Source organism: Xenia sp. Carnegie-2017, unplaced genomic scaffold (genome assembly GCF_021976095.1).
Source record: "Xenia sp. Carnegie-2017 unplaced genomic scaffold, XeniaSp_v1 HiC_scaffold_6, whole genome shotgun sequence".
NCBI classification, from domain to species: Eukaryota; Metazoa; Cnidaria; class Anthozoa; order Malacalcyonacea; family Xeniidae; genus Xenia; species Xenia sp. Carnegie-2017.
In genome coordinates, this window is record NW_025813526.1 from 16,979,520 (window position 1) to 17,002,828 (window position 23,309).

The 23,309-nt window shown below is 34.3% G+C and overlaps 2 protein-coding genes and 1 long non-coding RNA gene across 6 annotated transcripts in view; 1 reads left to right on the forward strand and 2 right to left on the reverse strand.

Moving 5' to 3' along the window:
* Positions 1 to 10,315, reverse strand: part of LOC124457825 (neurogenic locus notch homolog protein 1-like) — a 30,619-nt gene extending 20,304 nt beyond the window's left edge. The window contains exons 1-2 of the mRNA XM_047008016.1: positions 10,201 to 10,315; positions 8,790 to 8,936 (exon numbers count right to left, since the gene is read on the reverse strand). Coding sequence (XP_046863972.1) covers positions 8,790 to 8,928 — 139 coding nt within the window. The 5' untranslated portion in view covers positions 8,929 to 8,936; positions 10,201 to 10,315. The remainder of the gene's footprint in view (positions 1 to 8,789; positions 8,937 to 10,200) is intronic.
* Positions 10,316 to 11,570: 1,255 nt separating this feature from the next.
* LOC124457820 lies at positions 11,571 to 16,306 on the reverse strand. Of its 4 annotated transcripts, none has more exons than XM_047008012.1 (2): positions 16,033 to 16,277; positions 11,571 to 13,692 (listed from the first exon to the last, which is right to left on the reverse strand). In XM_047008012.1, exon 2 carries the CDS (start codon positions 13,640 to 13,642, stop codon positions 11,834 to 11,836), a length of 1,809 nt encoding a protein of 602 aa, XP_046863968.1. In that variant the 5' UTR covers positions 13,643 to 13,692; positions 16,033 to 16,277; the 3' UTR covers positions 11,571 to 11,833. The 4 variants fall into 4 exon arrangements, 3 of the variants coding, with proteins under 3 accessions (XP_046863968.1, XP_046863966.1, XP_046863967.1); XM_047008010.1 differs by lacking the exon at positions 16,033 to 16,277 and adding an exon at positions 15,604 to 15,998 and having other exon boundaries at positions 11,571 to 13,694; XM_047008011.1 differs by lacking the exon at positions 16,033 to 16,277 and adding an exon at positions 15,616 to 15,642 and having other exon boundaries at positions 11,571 to 13,694.
* A 6,011-nt stretch (positions 16,307 to 22,317) lies between these two features.
* LOC124457827 lies at positions 22,318 to 22,991 on the forward strand. Its single transcript, XR_006952819.1, has 3 exons — positions 22,318 to 22,385; positions 22,466 to 22,625; positions 22,863 to 22,991. It is a non-coding gene; the product is annotated as an uncharacterized LOC124457827 (long non-coding RNA).
* Positions 22,992 to 23,309: the final 318 nt, after the last annotated feature.

A 23,309-nucleotide genomic window follows, 5' to 3' on the forward strand; every position in this document is an offset into this window, starting at 1 on the left:
TCTACCAGAACATTGCACAGGAGAAGAATCGACTTTGGAATTAAGCAAAGCTTCTCAGATATTAATAAAGCCGACATAGATGAAGAAGTTAGACAAAGTCTTCAGTTAACACCATACAGCAGTGAAACATACATCAGGGGTGGTTTGAGGGGCAGAAATATTCATGTTCAACGCACTAGAATTCGAGAAAAACTTCAGAGGGTTGATCAAATTTGTAGAAACGTTTTGCAATCTGCAGGCGTGTCTATAATGTCAAAGGTCCTAATTATTTATGGCACATTGATTCAAACCATAAACTGATCGCACAAAGATTTGTAATCCATGGTTGCATAAATGGATTCAGCCGAATGATTGTTTACCTGCATTGTTGCACAAATAACAGAGCCGACACTGTCCTTGAATTATTTCAAGTTGGAGAGCAGGTGTTTGGCTTACCCTCTCGTGTACGAGGTGATCATGGCAGTGAGAATGTGGATTGTTCATGACTAACGATAGAAAGTCGAGGCAATGACAAGGGAAGCTTCATAGCCAGAAAAAGTGTGCACAATCAAAGAATAGAGCGATTATGGGCTGAAGTGAACAGAGTGATGTCAGCACTTTACAAAGACATATTTTGATTTTTAGAGAACAATGGTTTATTGAACTCCTTCAACGAAATTCATCTACGTTTATCTAGTGCGTATAAATGCATCATTACATAAATTCAACATGTCAATACATCACTAAGAGTAAAAAAATGCATTAATCTTTCTCAAAATTTCTTGCCATTTTGGTTTTTGAGGATCGTGTCGAATGTGTGGCGTTTTCTCAGTTCCACCTGCACTAAGTGATATGAAGAATTCGTGCCAAAATCTTGTCAGAACATCTTGCAACACACCTGCACCTTCTCCTTTTTCTGGGTAACCATTTGCATTTATAACTGTGATGTTCAACCTTTGCTTCAGAATTTCTGGATCTTTGAAAACATCAATAATATCATGGCGATTCATTGAGCGGTGCACAATTACTTTTGCAACATGAAATCGTCATCTTCAACGAGGTGAATTCTTGCATCACTATATGAAAATTGAGACTGTGCTGTAATATTGAAATGGAGATTGTGCTGTAAAAAAATTGTTATGATTCAGCAATAAGATAAAGCATAGTGGCAATATAAAGTTTAATGCAACTAACCTGAAGTATCCTGTACACCAACTGCATGAAGATCAGTTATTGATTGTAAAAAAGCTTGTACTGTCTCTGGAGGCAGTGAAAATGGAGATTGTGCTGTATCTCGAGCTACAGCCAATGGCTCTTGATTGGCATCGGTAGAGCTTATTGACATTTGCGCATCACCAAACAAGTCCGGTAAATCTTTATTAAAAATATAATAAGGACTTCACAAACTATTCCTGTGATGTGTATTAATTTAAGTTTCTCTATTAAAGACAATGACCTACCACCATGACTTTTTCTTGTGCACAAATTTTCCTACATTGGCAGCATATTTAATTTATATATGATGAGTACAACAACGTCAATTATTTCATTTTTCCAATCAAGAGCATGAAAATGATGCATCAACATACACCTGTGCAAGTAAAACAGCTGATGCAGCTGTTTGACCATGCATAAGCTGAACAAGTTCCATTGATAAGACGACAACAGAAACTAATACCTGATGCTCAATTATGATCTTTTTTTTGGTCGCACATACACCGGTTTACTCTGAAAGAGCCGTTGCAAAAATGCTTCATTAATGCGAATCTGACCATAAGCCAAAGATGGCACAACAAGAGAAGTGTGCATCGACATTAATATTTCGATATCCACACCAGCTGGAACTTTGTCAGCAAAAGCTTTCATTATGGCAATTTCCATTGTGCAGCGTTCATTGCCCTGGTGAATCTGCAGTCTGAGATCATGTGACCCCCATAGGCGTGCACCTTGACGAGAAACGTCAAGGTGCACGCCTTGCTCTTATGTCTATTATATATAGCACCAGGCCTTCTTTTAAATTCCCCAATCTCTTCGATTAGAAGCAGACGGGCGCTGTGTATTAAAATTTCGCCTCGTGGCAAAACTCCTCCTTGGCACATTTATTTCAGTATTGTTCATAGTTGGTACAACTGATGTAGACCGCCGTCTAGCTGTATTAGAATTCAAAATGTGAGTTACTTCTGTCTCTGTTTCAGCACTTGTTTGGGGCTAAATTCTTGAAGAAAGTTTGTTTAATTTTCCAGAATTCGAACTACAATGTTTGTATGTCTATTTTCCGCTATTTTAGTTACTTCAGAATATTCAATTCGATTTATAAATATGAAATAAATCATGAAGTTTACTGCAAGGTCGCTGACCATTGTTACTGTTAAAAATCTCAACAACAACCTAAATATCTCCTCTATTTTTAGGTTCTCGCTATGTATATCAAAATCTCGACCATCGTTTAATATTCTCGACCATTGCTTGAAAAGTTCAACCCGTTTGTTTTTCTCAAATGATAGATCATATGTTGAGCATATGGTTGATATTTTCGAACTTAAGTTGATATTCTCAATACTCTTTTGTCACGTTTGGCTTGCCATAGAAATATTATATCAAAACATTAAAGTACGCAGAATTGTTATGGATGAGACATAGTGATTTTCATTGTCTTGGTCGTAGGTTGTCTACACTTTGCAAAGCAATGCTATCTCATAGTTAAGCCAAACACTATTCGCTGACAATATTATATCGTTCGAGAAAGATCTCGGGATCTTAACGTAGCTTCAAGTTCTACGAGAAAATAACACAGAGTAATTTCGTACATCGAAAGAGCAAAGATTTCGCGGAAGTAAACACGTGTTGGATTCATTTCTTGAATATGGGCAGAATAATCTTATTATTCACAAAGCCCTTTCATAAGACAGTTTACTGACAATATAGATATTGCTGCCTTATTTTTTCTGGTTGTCAAGCCCCCAGCAAGCCCAGTCTTTAATGGATACTGAAAGCACTGTATCCATGAATGCTACAAATATGACATCAATCGCATCATAAATAGTTACTATTTGAAATATCAACGATCATGATGTCCTGGACGTGCAGGTTGTATCAATCAGGAAGCCACCCTATTTTTTGCAGTATACTGCACATAGTTTTTTGTATAAATCAGTACCGCTGTCTGTATAACACTAACCGTTAACCTTATTGAGGAATATCTTTATCTTTAACTCTAATGAATTTCATTAAACTTGTATTTGTCGTACCTGTTAAAGTTTGCTGTCTATCAAACGAAATATAATATGCATAATATTATTTAGACCGTATTCGATGTTTCATGACGTTTAGCCATTTTTTAATTGCAATATTGTCTATTCAGTCTACAAACATGTATGCTCTGCGTACCTATTTTTTAGTAATATACAACAACACATTATTCCAACACTTTCCAAGTTTAGATGTTTGAATTGAGAAATGAACAAACAAACAGAACTAAATAAGGCTGAATATTCACTTCCTCGTTGTTATTAATGAATGTCTTAGCGTCGTCATGAAACAGATTTAGATTTGAGGACGTGAAGTTCAAGGCGACTTGAGTTGACCGAGGCGGTCTGGGTCGAAATCGCCGTCGTCTTTCATGTGAAGAGTGATTTAGATATGCAAAGACCACGGTTTATTTGTACGAATGAGCATCCGAAGTGTTAGGCTATTTTACTTCGTCATTTTTTATGATTGGTACATTGGGCATACTTGGAATGTAGGAATATGTAGTAAAGCAAATAGAGCACTGCAATATTTTATTGTAAATTGATAGAAAACTTGATAAGTGACATTTTATAATGTATATTTCTATTTGTCGTGTAGTTTTAGTATTTCATGGTATTTTGATAAAATTTAAAACATCCAAATTTATGTTGTCTTACTTATATTTTGCTATCATCATATGTCGTGATTAAAAAGTTTATTTTTTTTGACATAATCATGTCGCCTTGCAGTCTTGAAGCTGTTTGTAATGCTTTAATTTTTTCGTATGCCGATGATTTAATTGACGACGATGAATTCGTATTGCATTATAATTATAATATGTCAAAACCACTTTTTCCTTCCCTGGAAGTTTAATAAGTTTAAGACAGTTGGTATGATGTTGAATGTGTGACTGAGTTACGTTTTCAGAAAGATGATTTGTCGTCACTGATGAGATGTTTTAGAATCCCAGATACAGTTGTATGTGATCAAGATGCAGTTTGCAGTGGTATAGAAAGTCTGTGTATTGCATTGAAGAGGTTGTCATACCCATGTCGATATACTAATAGGGCTCATAGATTTGGACGAAGCCGATCAGAGTTGTGCCTTATTTTCAATAAAGTGTTGGATATAATACACAAAAACAATATGTTTTTGCATGGCAAGTTTGTACCAACCTTTCTTATCTCAGGACAAGCTGCACAACTATTCACAAGCAGTAAATGATCGTGTTGCTCCATTAGTTAATTGCTTTGGATTTTTTGATGGTACTGTGCGAAAAATACCACGCTCAAAATACAACAAAGAATAATATAGAGTGGCCATATGCGAATCCATGCCATTAAATTTCAAAGTATTGTTTTACCAAATGGTTTGATTGCAAATTTAACTGATCCATATGAAGGCAAAAGACACGACTCTACCATACTGCAAGAATCTCGAGTATTGCTTAATTTACGACGTGCTGCTTTAAAGAAACAATAAAATAGTACAAATATATCGTATATAAAATTTAAAATAGTGAAGATTTTCCAGTCTAAAGAGTCCTATATTCTCGTAAAATCAGTTTTACTGATATCATTATTGACAAATAGAGCCTTAGCTGCTTCGAAATCTTCAGTGTTTTACACAATAGAGTTTTGAACCTGAATGTCTTGAGTTTTTCATTTAACACCTAATCAGGTGCGTCGGTTTCCCTCTGAAATGATTAAGTTTGGTGAAGTTCAGTCCTCATTTTCTGTGTATCTGTTGAGTCGTTTTAGGCGTTAGGATCAATATGTACTGTCGGCCAGCGTTCTAGAGACGACAGTGGTGATTGAAATGACTCGAATGATTATTTGAATAACAGGATTAAGGAACAAAAAATAGAAATCATTACTAAATCTCAAAGCCTAAAGTCTTCAAAAGGCCATTTATTCAACATTTTTCATTTTGAAGAGTCATTTTACCTACTTATTTGTTTAGTACCGTATGTTCTTTCAATAATTTATTTTTAGGTGTGGATATCATAAGAAAAAATTTGAGTATTCAGTTATGTGGAAATTTTCCCTAAATACTAGTTTATAAACTCTTAAAATAAAGGTCTGCCCCCATTGAAAGCAATTTATTCAAGGAAACGATTCATAAAAACCTTCTTACGTTTCTTAACGTTTTGTGATTTCTTTCAGTTGCAAAATGCCCATGACTAAATAATTTAACCCTTTACTTCTTAATCTTTTTGGTACTTTGAGTTCTGGATGGTTTTCTTCATTTTGTCGTTTGGTAACGCATAGAGAGTAAAGGTTAAAACTTTAAAATAAAGTATAACGCACATAAAATAACTTATTCCATTGGAATAAATTTTACTGCCTCCTTTTATGGTAATTGCACCTGTTTAAAATCATGCCATCTAAATAATTGTATTACTTTTTCATAAAACCACAATAAGAATTTCTTTCAAAAATTTCAAAAAACTTTAGAAATCACATGCATTACAATTAAGTTCAATTGTTACTACTTTGAAAGTTGAGCCACACATATAGTTTATCCTGCCACATACTGCCAACCACAAGTTGCCAGTTGTACTGGTAACAATTTTGAATAAAAAAGATCGTCAAGAGTAACCTTAAACATTTTTTGTGCACAAGTTGTTGCTCCATGTAGGGCTCATTTTAAAATGATTAACATTTCTAAAGATCAACGCATTTCCATTGAATATTCAAATTAACTTAATAGTCAATAGGAAAATTACTAATACGTTTGTTTCCTTTAATATTTTTCATGTTATTGTAATTTCATATGAAGGTTATTCCAGTTTAGGCTTCAAAATTACAGTTTACAAAATTAGTTCCTTAATAATTAAGACATGAAAGAAAGTTGTCGGTGAACTTTCTATAAAGTTTTTCATTGACTTAAAGTTGCTATATAACTCGGAAATGCATTTATTATTTAAATCGAATTAGAAAACATTAAATATTGATTTTTTAAATGAAATTTCAAGTTATATAAAAAACAAAACCATTTACGAAGTAAAAAATGCTTTTAAAATTAGTGCATCTGTTTCTGTGATTTAGACTAATTCATTTTTTTGTTTTTAGCTAAACGTGTTTGAATCGTTGATGACGTGAAATTTAATCTGCTTAATGCGCTTTTGCAAAGAAATTATAAATGCCATTGTCTTTTTTTAAGTGGAACTGCATGACTAATATTATTTTGACTTCTACAACAATTTAAATTTTGAATATAATTGTTATCACATCACAAACGGTACAAGCACGTTTAGCTGAAATTAAATAATACGATGAACTTAAAATCCAGAAACAAATGCTCAAATTTTAAAAGCATTTTTTATTTGATAAAAGGTTGTTTTTTTTAACTTGCAAGTTCATTTAACAATTGAACATTTAATATTTTCTAATAATTCAAGTATTATAACATCACAGTAATTTATGACACGTTATTGCATCACAAAATTTTAATGTTATGACATCACACTGCTATGACATTACAGAGTATAATTACATTTTAAAAACCATTGATTTTCCATAATTTTTTATTCTTTTACGCACAAATACAAATGTTTACATGTGAAGATGACTATCTTTTAAAAGGTACAAAAGTTCGATATTTTATTATTGTCGACATTTGACGTCAATTTGACGTCAAAAGATTGTTATTTGTTGCTTGTATCTACAAGGAAATTATAAAAGCACAGTATATTGAAAAGTCAATTTAATTTATTTTTCTATCGAATACAGAAAATTCCAATGTAAATTTTGAAGTTGATCCATCTAAATCGAATGTATTACGCAATTTTATTACATCAAAAACAAGCAATTTTCATTTTTAACTTTTCCAAATTGGAACAGGGCAATTAGTTGAGAGTAGAATACAATAAACTTTGGCTCAGCACGAAGATTACTTGAACTACTTTTCTACACTCTGTGACGCATAATATAGCACAATAGCATGTGTGTTATAACACGTGCCTTCTGAAAAACACTCTTCTAGCAAAGTTTAACTTTTATCCATAACATAAGAAAAATTGTAATAACTGTGAAATCGTATAACAATCATATCACTCAACCTTATGTAACTATGTCTTTTCTTACTTCAATTTCTTCTTTACTAGTGTGGGTGTTCAGACAAATATTCAATATAGACGTTTTAATCAAAATCACCAATTTTTGTATTTATGTCGAGAATTTTCTTTTATATCACCAAAAACGACACGAGAAACTGATAGTTTATTTCAAAAAACAACATAGACATAACTATCTAGCATACATTCTATACTTGGAAAGTTTTTTTTCCTACATAGAAACCAGTAGTTCACATATTCAGTGTCCTATTTCATATTAACATCTAATAACCTTTTTTACACCCTGGGATTTAATCCATGTTGAAAATCTTCTGCCGAGAATTTGAAAATAGTTGGATAGTCCGTTATCCAAAGTTCATCTCTGACAAGTAGAGGATAATTTATTAATTTATTAACTTACCAACTCCTCAAACCTCCTTTCAAAGGAGTCAGTCTCAAAATGCTTAGAGCATATCCTCCAGTACTTAGTCTGTATACTTTTGTAACGTTTTCTCCACACAAAATCGACTTAATGCTTTGATCTTTTTTGTTCATTTCTATCGTCATCGAAAAATAGAATCCCACGCATCGAATTCCCACAACCGTATACAACGCATGTATTAGGCGTTTTAGAGTATATTTGCTGCTGTGCTCTTACTTGCAAAAGAATATATTGTATAGCATCTATTTTGTTAGTTGGAAATAAACAGTTTGCATATGTAAAAAACTAAAAAAGTCAGTGAGTCAGTGAGTCAGTCAGTAATTTTTTTGTATATAGAAACTGTGAATGCACATCCGCACTCTAAATGAAAATTAATTTAAATATAATGAAAAAGGCTGTTTTGAATATATTCAATATTGTAAATGCACAAGTATTTAGATATTTTTGGATAGTGGTATGTATTGCTAGTTCTCCGTAAGCAAAATTTTCCGGAAGAGGTTAAGCACTTTAGAAAAATACTGTCTATTAGATACCGTCATCCAAAGACCTAGCTGTTACACGGAGATTTAGAAACACAGGCGTACGGAAGGTATCTCTTCTGGGGGGGCAGTAAATTTTTCCTCCAACTCACAATGAAGGTTCCACCGTATTTTAGCCAGACTAACGTTGAAAAGTTGCCCAAGTTTTTAGTCTCAACTTTCTTTGAGAGCACCTGCTCCCTTGCTCCCCTCCCCATCACGTACAACTATGTTTAGAAACTTTGGAAAATATATTATCCATTATAGATACCGTCATCAAGAGACCTGACGGGTTTTGAATTATTTCAAAAACGGCAACAATTTAAACAGGGCAATAGATAGAATGAAACGTTATTTGAAATCCAACGAAGTTTCTTCTTTGTTAAGAAAATACAATCATCCTATAGAATTGTGAAGTCGCCTGGACGGAGTTCTCGGGGGTTAATGCAACGGAAGATAAGTCTGCCACTGAGCGAACACAGAAATCAGTAATTTGACATTAGCTCTGATTTAAACCGCTTACTTCAATGCTGCCACTACGAAATAAAATGTGGAAACTACTCACCAACAGTGAGACGAATCAACTCCAATTGAGGATTTTCCTCGATGTGGATTGTCTCCACAACATTTCTCATAGGATTAAACGTGTTCTGTGCTGTATACGACACTGGGATGTCCCAATCTCTTGGTTCACACGTACTCATTCTACATACTACGTACACCAAAAAGAACATGACGTCATTGATTTATTTTACGAATAAACTTGTTGATTCCGGTGAAGGGGACAGAGTCAGAAGTTATATCCCATGTTTTTCGTGGTACTAACTCCTTGTCTTACAAATATTAGTAAATGATCCCTTACCCAAACCATAGATCTTAATCTTACAGTTCCAGGATATGGCCAACATGCAAGAAGTCAACAGGACAGAGCTAAATATATGAATATTTACCCCCACCCAATTAGCGTTCTAGTTTCCCACCTGAATAAGCTAAGCTGCATGTGGCTCTCACGAAGACTAAAGTTTAAGATTTCAACTTACTGAATTTGCAGTGCCACGCTCTTATACGTCCTAAATTACACTGAAGTACATAAAACAATGAGAAAATGGTAGCAAAGTCAGTATATCACTCCGAAAATAGTGCAACCGATATTTTAGAAATCTGTACTCTGTATATTAGCTATTATCAGCGACATGTTGGACATTTAACGGCGTTTACAGCAAAGCCGATATCGGACAAGACACTTGAAACTTTTTTTATGTTATGCAACACTTTGAGAGTCACAGCAGAAGCAGAGACAAAAAGCGTTTTTAGTGATATCTGTGATTTGCAGACACTCGGAAAATATGCATGAAAAATACATCAAAAATCTTTGTAGGTCCCAATTCCGGAAGTTACAAAAATAGGAGCGTCGAGAATTATAGCGCTCACAGAAAAATCACACGAGATGATTTTCTGCATTTCATAGTACTCTGTGCTGGAAGAATATAAGTGTTGCTCTCCAACATTACTTTGTACGTCATGAACAGGATTTTGAAACTCGTTGTTCATGAAATCTTTGCATTGATTGTAAACGGTTTATCTTTCCTCTGCCGGGGAGGTTTGAGGTCGAATGTGGTCTGCTATCACAGAGCAACGAGTCGAAACCAGCCTTTCATGATTTACTCCATAAACGTAAATTTTCTAGCAAAATTGCTATTCATGTCTTTAAAAAATGAATTACATAAATTTCATTCATTGTTATTTTTCCAGTGAATGAACACAAATATATTTTCATCGTAGAAGTAAAAAACCGACAGACTCTCCTACGGTTGGTGTGTATCATTTGTGTTGTCGCGAAGTACAATTTTCGCACAATTAAAGTTTTTACAAAGTTAACATTATTGCCACAAAAGGGTGGTTTCAACAAACGTAGCTACAGACATACAAAATCTAAGTTGATCTTGTCATGTCATAATGCCATTGAATATAAATACCTTATTGAGTGGAGTTGTTTGACAGCATTTTTGCTGTGGAATCTGATCTTTAAACGCGAGGTAATTCGAACAATCCGTTTTAACTAAACTGATTTTCATCACCATGAAGAATTAGCTAAAAGAGGCTCGTCAAATGAATCAGTGAACGTTCGTGGTTTCAATCAAGACAAGCGTGCAACTGTGGTATGTGGTGCCACGAGGTCAGTCAGACGTTTAAATTATGCTTTTTGAAAGTTTAATCACCGGATGTATTTTAAATACAAGTCAATTGCTCACACTTAAATATTCATCAACAAACTAATATAGGCAAGCCCATGAAAAAGTGTGTTTTCCCCGAAAAATCAGTAGAAAGTGAGTGTTTTTTGGCTTCTGCTGTGCAAAAATTTCTGTTTTCATTCACTGAAGGAAGAAAAAGTAGAAATAAAGATGAGATTTGCATAATATAGAGCCAAAAAAAACCAAAATTCTGCCACGTTCTTTGTGGTGACTTCGGGGATATTAAAAATATTAAGGGCACGCGAATCTCCACTAAACTATTTAAGCCTACCGAAACTATGAGTAATTTAGTAAGGTTAAAGTGGTCGACTATTTTCAACACATACGACAGCAAAACAAAATGACGACAACAAACAAGACCGAATTCACGAATAGATTTTTAGTTAGGTAACAAAAAGAGTTGTATATCAATTCTACACAAAGTGACGAACAATCTATCGTTACAAATAAAAACAAAAAATTAAGTCGAAATTTAAGTTTCGTGAAACACCAAAAAAACAAAAAACAAAATTTGAATTCAATCTTTGATTTCAAAAACAAAAAACAAATTTTGGATTTGATTTTCCCATTGTTATTTTTTAATGTCATAATAAAAGGAATGGTTCTAAGAAATGAGTTTTAAGATTAAAGCCAGCTTGTTCACACTAGTGAAATAAAAGGATAAGCAGAAGCGTAGACAAAAGATAAAACAAAGATAATCAACGAAGCATGTGACATTAGCATCGACATAAGCGCAGGTATAAGGAAAAAATTCAACATAAGCTAGGAGAAGAACAAAAGAAGAACAAAAAAAGATTTAAAGAAAATCCCAATGTGTTTGTCTTCATAAACCTCTAGAGCAATAGAAACAAAAGTCTTGACGTTCGTGCTTATTTTCCTCGTGTGAACCAGGCTTAAATATTTGTACTTCAGTAATGCAGAAAGTGATTGTGTTCGCAAATGAGAGGTTAATTACATAATATGTTTCTTCACAACATTTAAAATGGTAATTAGAAAGATAATTAAGATAATTAGTAGATTTTTGTAAATGCGTTGGATGGTAAACTTTGAAATAAAGTATTTTCCAGTACGAAAAATATTTTAAGTAAAGTAAGTTTTACCCTGGAAAACATGTATTTTATTGTTCAATAAACTGCAATGAAACAAACACAGGAAAAAAGGTATAAACTATCCTCTAAAAACTCAAACTTATTTAGATACAAAAGCCATTCACCTATTTCAGAAATTTATCAAAATAGTTAATGATTATATGAGCTTTTGAACTATATATTTTAAATTTTACAAATTTATCATCAAATATAGTCCAAACGAGCATTAATGAGTTATAACGTTCCATAACTTAATGAAATTTTGTGTCTTAGACATACTTTTGTCCAAAAGGTAAAACTTCAGCAATGGCTTGAAATCGTGAAAAATTCATTGAAGGAAGATATGCCCATGAAGAACTACTTCCCTTTTCGAAACACTCCACGGACTTAAGACTTTCATCTTTATCATTCCTGCCTCCCATGACAACAATTGTATCACCAGTTATAACTGCACAACACATGGATCTTCTTTCCATCATGGATGGTAAGGTTGTGACTTTACCTGTTTTGATGTCATACATGTTAACACTGTTCAACCTTTTATTTCCATCATAACCTCCAAGAAGAACAACTTGATCTCTCCATTGAACTGTTGCCATTGCAGTCAATGGAAAAGGTAATGGAGCCATTTCCTTAAATGTAATAGTCCTTGGATCAAACTCCAAAACACTGGACAAAACTTCCCAATCTTTTCCGTGTCCTCCAAAAATAAGAACTTTGTCATCAACAACAACAGCTCCATGGCTCCACCGTGGTTCAGGCATATGAAACAACTCCTTTAAAACATGAGATGCTGTACCGGTAATGTTTATTTCACGAATCAAATCTGATTCTTCATCACGAATACGTCCTCCAATGTGAAGAATTTGTTGTTTACAAACAACAGTTTGATGACCATAACATGCATAAGGAAGCTCTCGAGGAAATGTCTTCCATGTCAAAGGAAACTGTTTTATCTTAAATGTCTCTATTGACTTGCAGTGAAATCCTCCAACAACATATAAATTATCATTATAAATAGATGATGAAGCCCTAAAGTGTTCATTTTCCGTTGATGCAATCTCAAGCCATTTTTTCTCCTTCCAAGAAAAAATTTCTACTTTCCTTGAAGAATCAATAGGTAAACCTCCAGCAACCAAAATATCACTTCTTAAAAAATCCATAACTAATTCAACTGGTGATGTCAATATTGGAGCAAAATATTCATTTATAGTCATCTTGTCCAAAAGTTCAAACATCATGGTTTTCATTTTTTCCATTTCTTGGGAAGATTCAATCAAATTTTTATACCAAGACTCGACAGCAAATTGCTTGCGCCAGTCCCGTATTGGATTAAATATTTTTCCGTCTCCAAGTTCAATACTTGGCCAAGTTGATAAATGATCATGATTGTTGTTGATCCTTGCAATGAACTGATATAAATGATGGTTGAGAAGAATGACAGACTTCATGTTTTCCATTCTTTGAGACTTTTTGAACATTACTCTGATGCCACCACCGATAGAAACAGAGAACATTTTACGAACACCGTCCAATTCATGCAGCCTTTTTATATAAGATAAACATAAATCAATGGCATTCTTTCGATGCTCCGGACATTCAAAAATTTGTGCCATGATCTTAACGATTGCGGCAAATATTCTGTCCTCCAAGCTTAAATTTTTGTTGTTGAAAACATCCGTTGCTTTCTCACGGGATTTTTTAAATCGATCCTTTGCCGATTCAAATTCCTTTGAATGTTGTATTGCACGGGAAAGATCATACTTGGTGGTGATGGCAGTACAAGTTGCCTGAGACTCATCATTATTACTTGCTTCTTCACATTCTCTATCACTTTCTACTTCGTCAATGCAATTAAAAAGTAGAATAAATCCTTCCTCCAAATAGTTCAAACTGGAGAAAAGGTCTATTTTTGAAAGATTATCTAGCATTGTTTCGATTTCGTGTAAATCTCGCTTGATAAGTTCGCGAAGTCCTTCATTACCAACGTCACCGTTTTCTAGCCTGTCTGCTGCAGCATCTCGGGCTTTGTTCGTAAAAAATTGAAATATGGAGAGCAGTAAGTTATCAAGAGACATGGCGTTTTGATGATTTGTACTCGTAGAGCTTGTGTATAAATCTGTTGCGTCTCTGTCAAAAGCAAAAACATTAACAAAATTACCTGTGTTTATAAATACTAGATTCAAATAAAATGCTTTATTTCTTTTAAAATTTCAACCAATCATATTAATAGATATTAATATGTCAACAGCAACGATTTACAGCATTTTCCATAGATCAGACTTTTACCGTTTCAAAAAAATTTTGGAAATTACGACAAAATTATCCCAGATCTCTCTCTGCAGTAAGGTTTTACAAAGAGTAGACAATATTTACAGTCCACTATATAGTCCCGTTATTTCATCGATTCTGTATCGTGTGTGTGTGTTTGAAGACAAGAAAATTGATGTGTGTAGTGACTTGTAAAGTGTATTTATTAGCTAACATTAAATATGGCTCGAAGTCTACATTGTGAACTGACGAAAGTAAAAAAGCGATAACCAAGGAAATACGTCGAAGTGAGAAATTATAAAAGAGAAGGGAAGTTTATTTAAATTAAGAAAAATATCAATAATGAGGGAAATTCTGTGTGGAAACCGTAACCATTTTTCTGGCTGATTCTGCTCTAGTTTATAAATTTTGGATCTATATTATATATTGTATTTGTAGTTACAATAGTTTGTGTCGATCAGTACGTCGTGCTTTAATTTATAAAACTAAACTCACGTTGACCTTTTCAACAGAAATCATTCAATGATATTTAGTGCAGCTAGTGCTTACGCTTTATTGATAACGTTGAAACCTTCAGTTTGTCGAACGACCTTTGCAATGTTAGGGAAATTTTCTATATTTTGAAAAGCAATTTATTCTGCGTCGTAGATTGTCGTTTATGCATCTTCAAACATGCATTTGCAAAGTTCACAAAAATATCAAGCTCCGCAGCTAGTGGCATAGGGTGAGTGGGAGACTTCAGTGTGACATATAGAGTGAGTTGGAGACTTCAGTGTGACACAAAGGGTAAGTGGGGGACTACAGTGTGACACAATGGGTGAGTGGGGGAGTATAGTATGACAAGAAGTAAGTGGGCAGTACAGTATAACATAGGGTGAGTGGAGGACTTTAGTGTGACATAGAGTGAGTAAGGACTACAGTGGGACAAAGGGTGTTTGAGGACTTCAGTGTGACATATAGAGTGAGTGGAGGACTATAGAGTGACACATAGTTTGAGTAGGAGACTCTGAAAGTGACAAAGAGTGAGAAGGGAGGCAGTGGTATGAAGTGAGGGGGGAGGCAGTATGACATAGAGTGGGATTAGTGGACACATAGGTGGAGGGTGGAATACAGAGTGGAAATATAGGGTGGACATAGTGGACATGGAAGGGGGGGATGGACGGACAACGGAACAAGGAACAACGAATCGAACAACACAACAACAACAGAAGCCACCATTCTTAATTCAAAGGTACGTCTGAGACTATCTCGCGTATCTTTACGACCATACAACATACGTGCCGCACATAAACCAATCACAACGCTATGATAAGTATTAACAAACGTCAAAGACAATGAACGATCAAATGAGCGCTAAGGTGCAGTTTACCGAAAAAACTGCCCGGACTGCCATGTCTTCTACATCGGTGTGACTGACAGGAACTTAAACATAACTCTTACTGAAAACAAACGTAGAACAAAGAAACAAGACAAAACTAATCACAGTGCAGAACATCACTAACTGACAAAACACAGCATTCATTGGGACTCGGCAAAATGCATTACTTACAGCACTGATTACAGAAAATGGAGGGCTTACGTTTCAAAGTTGGTATACCAACTTAGAACAAATCTATTGAACAGATCACAACAATTACCAGCACTTTACGAAAACAATTTATTCACAACATCAAACATTACTTTCATGATGACAATGCACAATTGATACCCACACATTTCCTGTAGAGACAATACGATGACGTGTGAACAAAACAACAAATACTATTACCCGACTCCTTACTTGACTCGATCTGAAGATGACTACCGCTAATGTTGTCGAAACGTGATTCATCATCAACACCAGCAGTCTTTCTCAGGACTCTACTAACGTGGAAGATCTACATCTACAAAGATGCAACGATACTTCTGGGTTAAAACCATTAACGTTAAAGTAACAATCTTGATAAAATAAAGTCATAATGAACGAATAAGGAAGAGAATCAACAATTTGCTCTGACCAAATGCGTTAAGTAATTAAAAATTGCTCAATTAAACACAATTTCGTGTCACAAATTTGCTTTAGTATATACTTGTTACATTGCGTTTTATCTTTATAATGTTGGTTTTTCACAATAAAGAAAAATAGCGAATCTATATTATTGATTGAAAATTTATATGTCGACATAAGTATGAAGTTATAAGAAACTATTTCATTCACCTTCCTCAAATATCTGTTTGTCTTTGTATTTCTGGATTATTGGTGTCTGAAGTTGCTTGCCAAACACGGATCTCTTTGAATCTTTTTGTTGTAACAGAAATAATGAAAAGTGGAAAAACCCGAATTTGCCTTGTTTGCAATCACAGATTGAATCATCGAAATGAGTGCGACAGCGGAAAACGGTTTATGCGAATTAGCAAATTCACGCGTATGATAATGAGCAACGCCAAGTCCAAGAACCAATAAAATCTCCTCTATACTTCTTACACTCGCGGGTGTCACGAAAGGAACAAACACGTGACTAAGTAAAAAAACAAACAATATAAACTCTCGACATAGCTAATTAATATTGTTAAGTAATAAACTTGGCTTTTTCTAAAGAAAAGAGAGAAAATGAGCACTTGATTTGAACAGTGTTTATTTGAAGAAATCGGTTTTTGTATTTTTGAGCATTACAAAATTGTAATCAACATTGTCTGGCAGTAGAAACATTATGGCCATGTATTAGCTAATATTTGGTATGACTAAAAGAGTGCGCAAAAAAGGCTGAGGATAGTGGTTTATTGAACTTCATAATGGACTGGAGTACTAACCTTGCTGTAATCATTTTTGACAAACCTTTGTTTTAAAAAATAGTGACTAAATTTTTACAAGATAGATGGTCATTGGCTTTTTAGTAACAAAATCATACGGTGCGAAGGTTTCCAAACTAGCATATTACGATACACAAAAATTTTACAATGGCTTTGTCAGTCATTGACTGTAAAATAATTAAAAAGGTCACCAAAAATTTGAATGTTCATGCTGCGTCTAAAAATGTTCAATAGGTTCAATTTAATTCACTATTTTAGATATTAATTAGTCACTTTTACTAAAGCATTTTTCTAAAAAAGACAACGACAGAATCTTAAATGTTTAAACTTCCATAGCACATCATACAAATTTTAAAGTATTCGTTGAATGTAACGTTAATTTCTTCACTAATTCGTTTATATGCATATTGCCAAAATACGAAGGCGTGCGTAGGAAGAAGGGGAGACAAACATACCAAACATACCAAACATACCAAAAATGTCTCTATTGAAAGGAATCTTATTGCGTACAAATTCTCATGTAAAACTAGCATTCAAAAAATAAACATCAATGTATTTGTGACATCAATCTTTTGCCTTGCTATTTTTATTACTTTTTGTCCTTCTGGTGAGTGGTGACAACAGATGAACGACATAAGAACGCCTTGCGAAGAGAAACAAGAATTCAACAGACTGAATACGTGGAGGAACTAAGTTGCACTCAATCTAAGACAAGTTCCTGACACAAATTAGTCCATAGAAGGTTGGAAGTAAGGGGGGGGGGAGGGTTTGGGCTTCTCACTCATACGTGCTCATCGAGTGTGAATCAGAAATTGTGCTCATACGTATCAACGGCAGACTCGTCTATCGACGGTAAGATTTTTGCTAAAATATTTCAAATCAAGTGGTGGAGTGAAAATATTGTCTTGGAATAGTCATGAGATGATTTTGAAGTCCCACTCGGCGAATATCCTTTTAGAATGGAAGCTTTGTTTAGTCGAAAGACCTTGGTTGGGTATTCAGTATATCTCAAACCTGGAATGCCATAATTTGCATATCATATGATATAATGACATAGAAATTGCGACATATCGACAACAATGTGAATTTCTGAAGAAATATTTTAAATTCAAACAACCGCTGGAGATAAATAATTTCTTGTTGTTTTAGGTGTAAATTATGTTATTTTCATATGTAAAAAGTTAACAATGAATATACAACAGTAAAAACTGAAAAATGGATATATATTACCGCATTTCATTCATCGGAAACCAAGTTCTGAGCGGGCTAAGTATTTTCAATGAAAATATAGCGTGAACAAATTGAATTATACTTAAGATTGTCATAGATAGTTTTTAATCATATGTGTATAATGTCAACATGCTTCAAATGTCGATGCTAAAGTCGAGTTCACTGCTCTCGGCATAAGCTCATTATTATCCTTGAAGCCTGACTTTACTCCGTTATCCCGAAATCCAAGCAAAATATTCTTTCTAAGCGTCTGTTCACTTTAAGTTGACACCAGTGGCGTAGCTAGCGGTACCGCTACTCCCGCCCGGCGGGAGTAGAAATTTCCCAAAAAAATAATAAATATTCTATTTGGACATAAGATATACATTATCACGAACAATTTGTAATATTATGTTTTATTCGTTCATATACGATATTAGGTGGTTCGTAATCGTAATACAGCAAAATCTCAAGATTTGATATGTAACCTAGCAACCGCCTTTTCTCACATTGCTTATTGCGCGCGATTCTTCCACGTATTCCGCCCATCTTCAGAGGGCGGAACATACAATATCCTATATAAGAAGTTTTGAATTCTGGTTGGCTAAGGGACTTGACGCATGCTCAAATCTGCTGTTTTATAGTCGAACTCCCGATATTTTAAATTGGCGGAGGTATTATTCGACCTTTAATACGAGTACAGCGATTAGTGATTATCAAATTACGTGTCATTGTCGGTATTAATTTTCCATTGTGTTTACTCTCAAATTGCTATTTTGTATTTGTGTATGACACAATGGCTTCAAGTGCAACTGTGATTTGCTCAACTGATGTTGATTTAGTAAATAGCTTATTAGCTAAACCGTTCTCTGCTCGATCGTCGGTCGAACAGAATGTTATCGTTCATGAACGGCCTACTCTGATTTAACTATCCAAAATAAGGAAGAGCATTTAGAGAGATTGGTATGAGGTGAAGGACTGGCTGTGTGGCAGTACAACCTTTGCAGAAAGTGTTTTGTTGGCCATGTCTAATGTTTTCTCTAAAACATCGCCATCGTGGACTAAGAATGGCTACAACGATATGCGAGTATTATGTCTGATGCTAAGAAGATGCATGAAAATCTAAATCGCATTTGACTGCATTTAAGACATGGAAAACGTATGGAGCTAGTGAACGAATTGATTGTCTTATGTCCCTCGCTAGAAGAAATGAGATTCAGCGTCACAATGAGGAGGTAAGACAAAATCGAGAAATTTTAAAACTGTTACTGAGGCCGTGCTGTATTTGTCAAAGCAAGAGCTGCATTTAGAGGTCACAATGAGTCCGAAGGTAGCTTGAACAAAGGTAATTATAGAGAGTTGCTCGAATGTTTTGCTAAGTTTGATTCTGTATTTGAGCGTCGACTGCACAGTAGACTAGCAGAATCTGATATAGTTGGTGACAGAAGATTTACTTGAGTCTCCCCAGAAATTCAAAATGGTCTTATCAGCTGTCTTGATTCAATTATTGAAGAGGAAATCAGAAAGGAAATAAATGATTGCACATTTATGAGTATTCAGGTTGATGAAGCATCTGATGTTCCACCAAAGAGCAGCTAAGTGTTATTGCTCGGTTTGACAAAGGTGAAATTATGGAGAGGCAATTAGGATTTGCGGATGGGTATGAACAGAAATGCCACAGCAATATCACAAGTTGTCAAAGATAAACTTGGTGAGTATTCTAATATAAAAGAAAAACTGGTTTTACAAACACATATGATGGTGCTTCTGTCATGTCTGGCCATATCAATGGTGTTCAAGCATTGGTTCGACAAGAGTATCCTTTGCTCATTTTGTTCATTGTGCAGCTATAGATTGAACCTGGTCCTATGCCAGTCAGCCTCATCAATTCTCCTGTTAAAATCTTTTTATTAATATAGCTACATTCAGCACATTTACAAGCAATGCCCCAAAAAGAAAAGCTTTTCTCACATCTAACAACCTTGAGTTTCCTGCCCCTGCACTGTAAATTTTGGGGGGTAAAAATTACCCTTAACGTTAGGGGTGAAATGAGTGCCACAGAATGCCCCGGTTTTGAAGGGTAATATTTTATGGGGTAATATTTATTTAGGGTAAAATTTGATGGTAATATTTAGTTAGGTAACTTCTATTAAGGGTGAAATTTATCAAGGTAAAATTTATGGGGTAAATTTTAAGCAAGGGATTTGATGGACATAATTTCCATAATTTGGGGGTAAAAAGAAATTACACAGAATGCGATTTTCACAAGTAAAAAGGCGATTAGGTAATGAAAATATTTCGTGTCAAAATGTGCCTGGGATGCAAGAGATTTTTGAAGAGAACAACGCAATAGCCAATCCATTCAAAAACTTGAAACTGAAGCACAACGACGACGTTTTACAAAGACATTTTGATTAAAGGTATTACATTTTATTAACGAGAACGCAGAAACATATGAAACAATGAAAAAGCTTTTCCTGGACGTCTTTGCTTTTTTAAACAGGAACCACGTAGAATTATTCTGGTCAAAAGAGAGTCTTCAAAAGAAGAAATGTATTAGAGCAAATTCAAGTTAATGAGGAGGCATATTATATACCACTTTTGGATAGTCTGCAACAGCTTTAAATGACGACTTCATTTTAGCAGAGGTCAGGTGCATGGTCTTTGAAATTAAATAATAGTTAAGTCAAATATACATTATGGCAAATTGAAAAGTTGCATTTACGATGATTTCACTTGAGATATTATCATCTTCACAATGATGTTTCTTAGAAGTTATTTCTTTCATCTTTTTAGGTCAAAACTCACACGAGTTCAGATGGCCTTCTGAGAGACTATTGTGATGGTCATCAGTTCAAAATGCACCCAATTTTTTCGAAAAAAAACAGAGGCTCTTCAGATTATGTTGTATTACGACGATTTAGAAACATGCAATCCGCTTGGATCGAGGGCAACTAAACATAAAATTGGTAAAGTAAAATAAATTAATCAAACGCGAAATTATTAAATTAGAACTTTCATAATTACACATATAAATTTTGGAGCATTCTACTATACACTGGGTAATATTAACTTAAATCAGTCATCGATGAAGGCAATTCAGCTTCTGTGTCTATGCAAACGTCTAACATTAAAGAGTATGGAATTGATGCAGTACTAAAACCATTCGTTACTGATTTAAAAAAGTTAGAAAAGGTATGCTCAGCTCACACAGCAGCATAATAAAGTAAACAACTTCACTTTTCCACTTTGGTTTCAGAACAGTGGTCATTCCTTCGAGATTAAAGGTGTAGACGAGACCTTCTGTGGATCCATAGCATACACATCTGCTGACAATCTTGGGGCACAGTTGTTAGGAGGATTTAAAGAGAGTTGCAGTGCAAACAAGCCATGTCGATATTGTCTTGCAAGTGCTGAAGAAATGAAAACAAAGGTATAAAAAACATCTCTCATTGCAGCAGCTATCAACTTAATTCAAACTTGAATTAGTTAGTGGTTACTCTACATACAATAACGCAACTATTACTTTTAGTTTCATGAAAGACTTTGTTTTGAGAACAAAAGAAAACTATAACACCCATGCTTCTCAAGTTGTACAGTATGGCGAACACTTCAGTAAAGTATGGCATCAACCGTACATCAATCCTAAATCTAAGCAGCTACTACTGTTGGTGGCTTACCACCAGACATAATGCATGACATTTTAGAGGGGGTTCTGCAATACGAAACAAAGGAAATATTAAAAAATTATATAAGAGAGGAACGTTATTTCACTCTGGATACATTGAATGAAAAAATTGCCAAATACGACTTTGGATATTACAATGACACCAACAAACCATCACCAATATCAGAAGCAAAGTTATCATCAAATGACAACAGTTTAAAACAACATGGTACATTGTTCATTGGAAATGCGCAATGACTTATAATATTTATTATCGTAATATGTTGATGTAGTTCCAACAGCTAGATAGCTGAGGTATGTGTTTTTATTCTAATTGATTGCAGCTGTTCAGATGCGGTGCTTGGCAATTCACTTACCACTCATAATTGGAAATATTGTTCCTCCAGAAAATGACCGATGGAAACTTTTTCTTAGTTTGCTACAAATCATATCTCTTTGCTTTTCACCTGTAATATCAAAAGATGAAGTGGCATATCTTCAAGTCCTAATCAATGACCACCACAATAAGTTCAAGGAGCTTTATCCCCACTGCAGCATAATTCCAAAAATGCATTTTATGGTCCACATTCCTAGTGCTATAATCAGGTATTGTAAAATCAAACAGTAATAGAGTATTCCCTTCAATAGAAATCAAATAGCAAGGTACCATATTTAAAACTTGTAGAATGGGCCCTCTAGTTCAGCTTTGTGCATGCGATTTGAAGCAAAACACCATTATTTTAAGAAGTTGAGCACTGTAATTGGTAACTACACAAACTTACCATTTACTTTGGCCATGCGACACCAACAATGGGTTTGCTATAAATTGCAGTCTAGCAATCATGAATCAGGATTTCTCGAAAAAGGCATTGAAGTTGGACCAGGTACAGCAAATAATTTAAAGGAGCTATAGCAAGAAATGAGCATGAATTACAAATGTAAATTTAAATTTTTAAATTTAAAGGTCCAACACTATGTGCAGGAGATCATGAGAACTATGACTTATTAAGCAACCAGGATGTCTTCATACATCAAACTACTTCTATTGCCAGGTATACTTTAAAAATACTCACTGAAACTTGAGTGAAATACGCATGGCAAAGCTTTTATCAATAATTGAAAAGGTAATTTTTAAAAAATTCTGGTAAAATGCAGTTATTGCACATACTTTTTCATGTATAAAGAAGTAAAAAATGCAATTTTAAGAAAAAATTATACAAATAATGACTATTTGCAATTTTCATGATTGAACATTCTTTTTCCTAGTTTTTTTTACCTTTTGGCAGTTAGTTATTAATGCACTAATTCAATTAAGTAGATTTACAGAACAAAAATACAAATTGTTTTTCTCAATATTTTAGACCAAAATGGATTTCAGTTCATGGTACGAAATTCAAAGCTGGATGTGTTTTGTGGGTTAGTCATGACAAAGAAGAAATGCCATGTTTTGTGATATTGAAAGAGATTTTGGTGGTAGAATGGAATTTGGAAAGAGCATGGTTCATTACTCAGAAACTTGAACTGTCAAATTTCATGAGCATTTCAGTGCATATGAAATGGTTGACACAACTGAGCTACAGATAATTAAACAGCAAGAGCTACTATACCCATTGCCACTGCATTTGATTAATATTTCAGTTCATGGGCAAAACAAAATATTTGTGTGTCCAAAATATCAAATACCTGTTATTTAAGGAACAAAACTTTGCATTTTTACGTTGAATTAAAAGGCGAGCATAATATGAATTAAAACATAATCAGAAGCATAAACCTTCTCTAGTAGGAAAATATGTTTCCTATTGAAACAA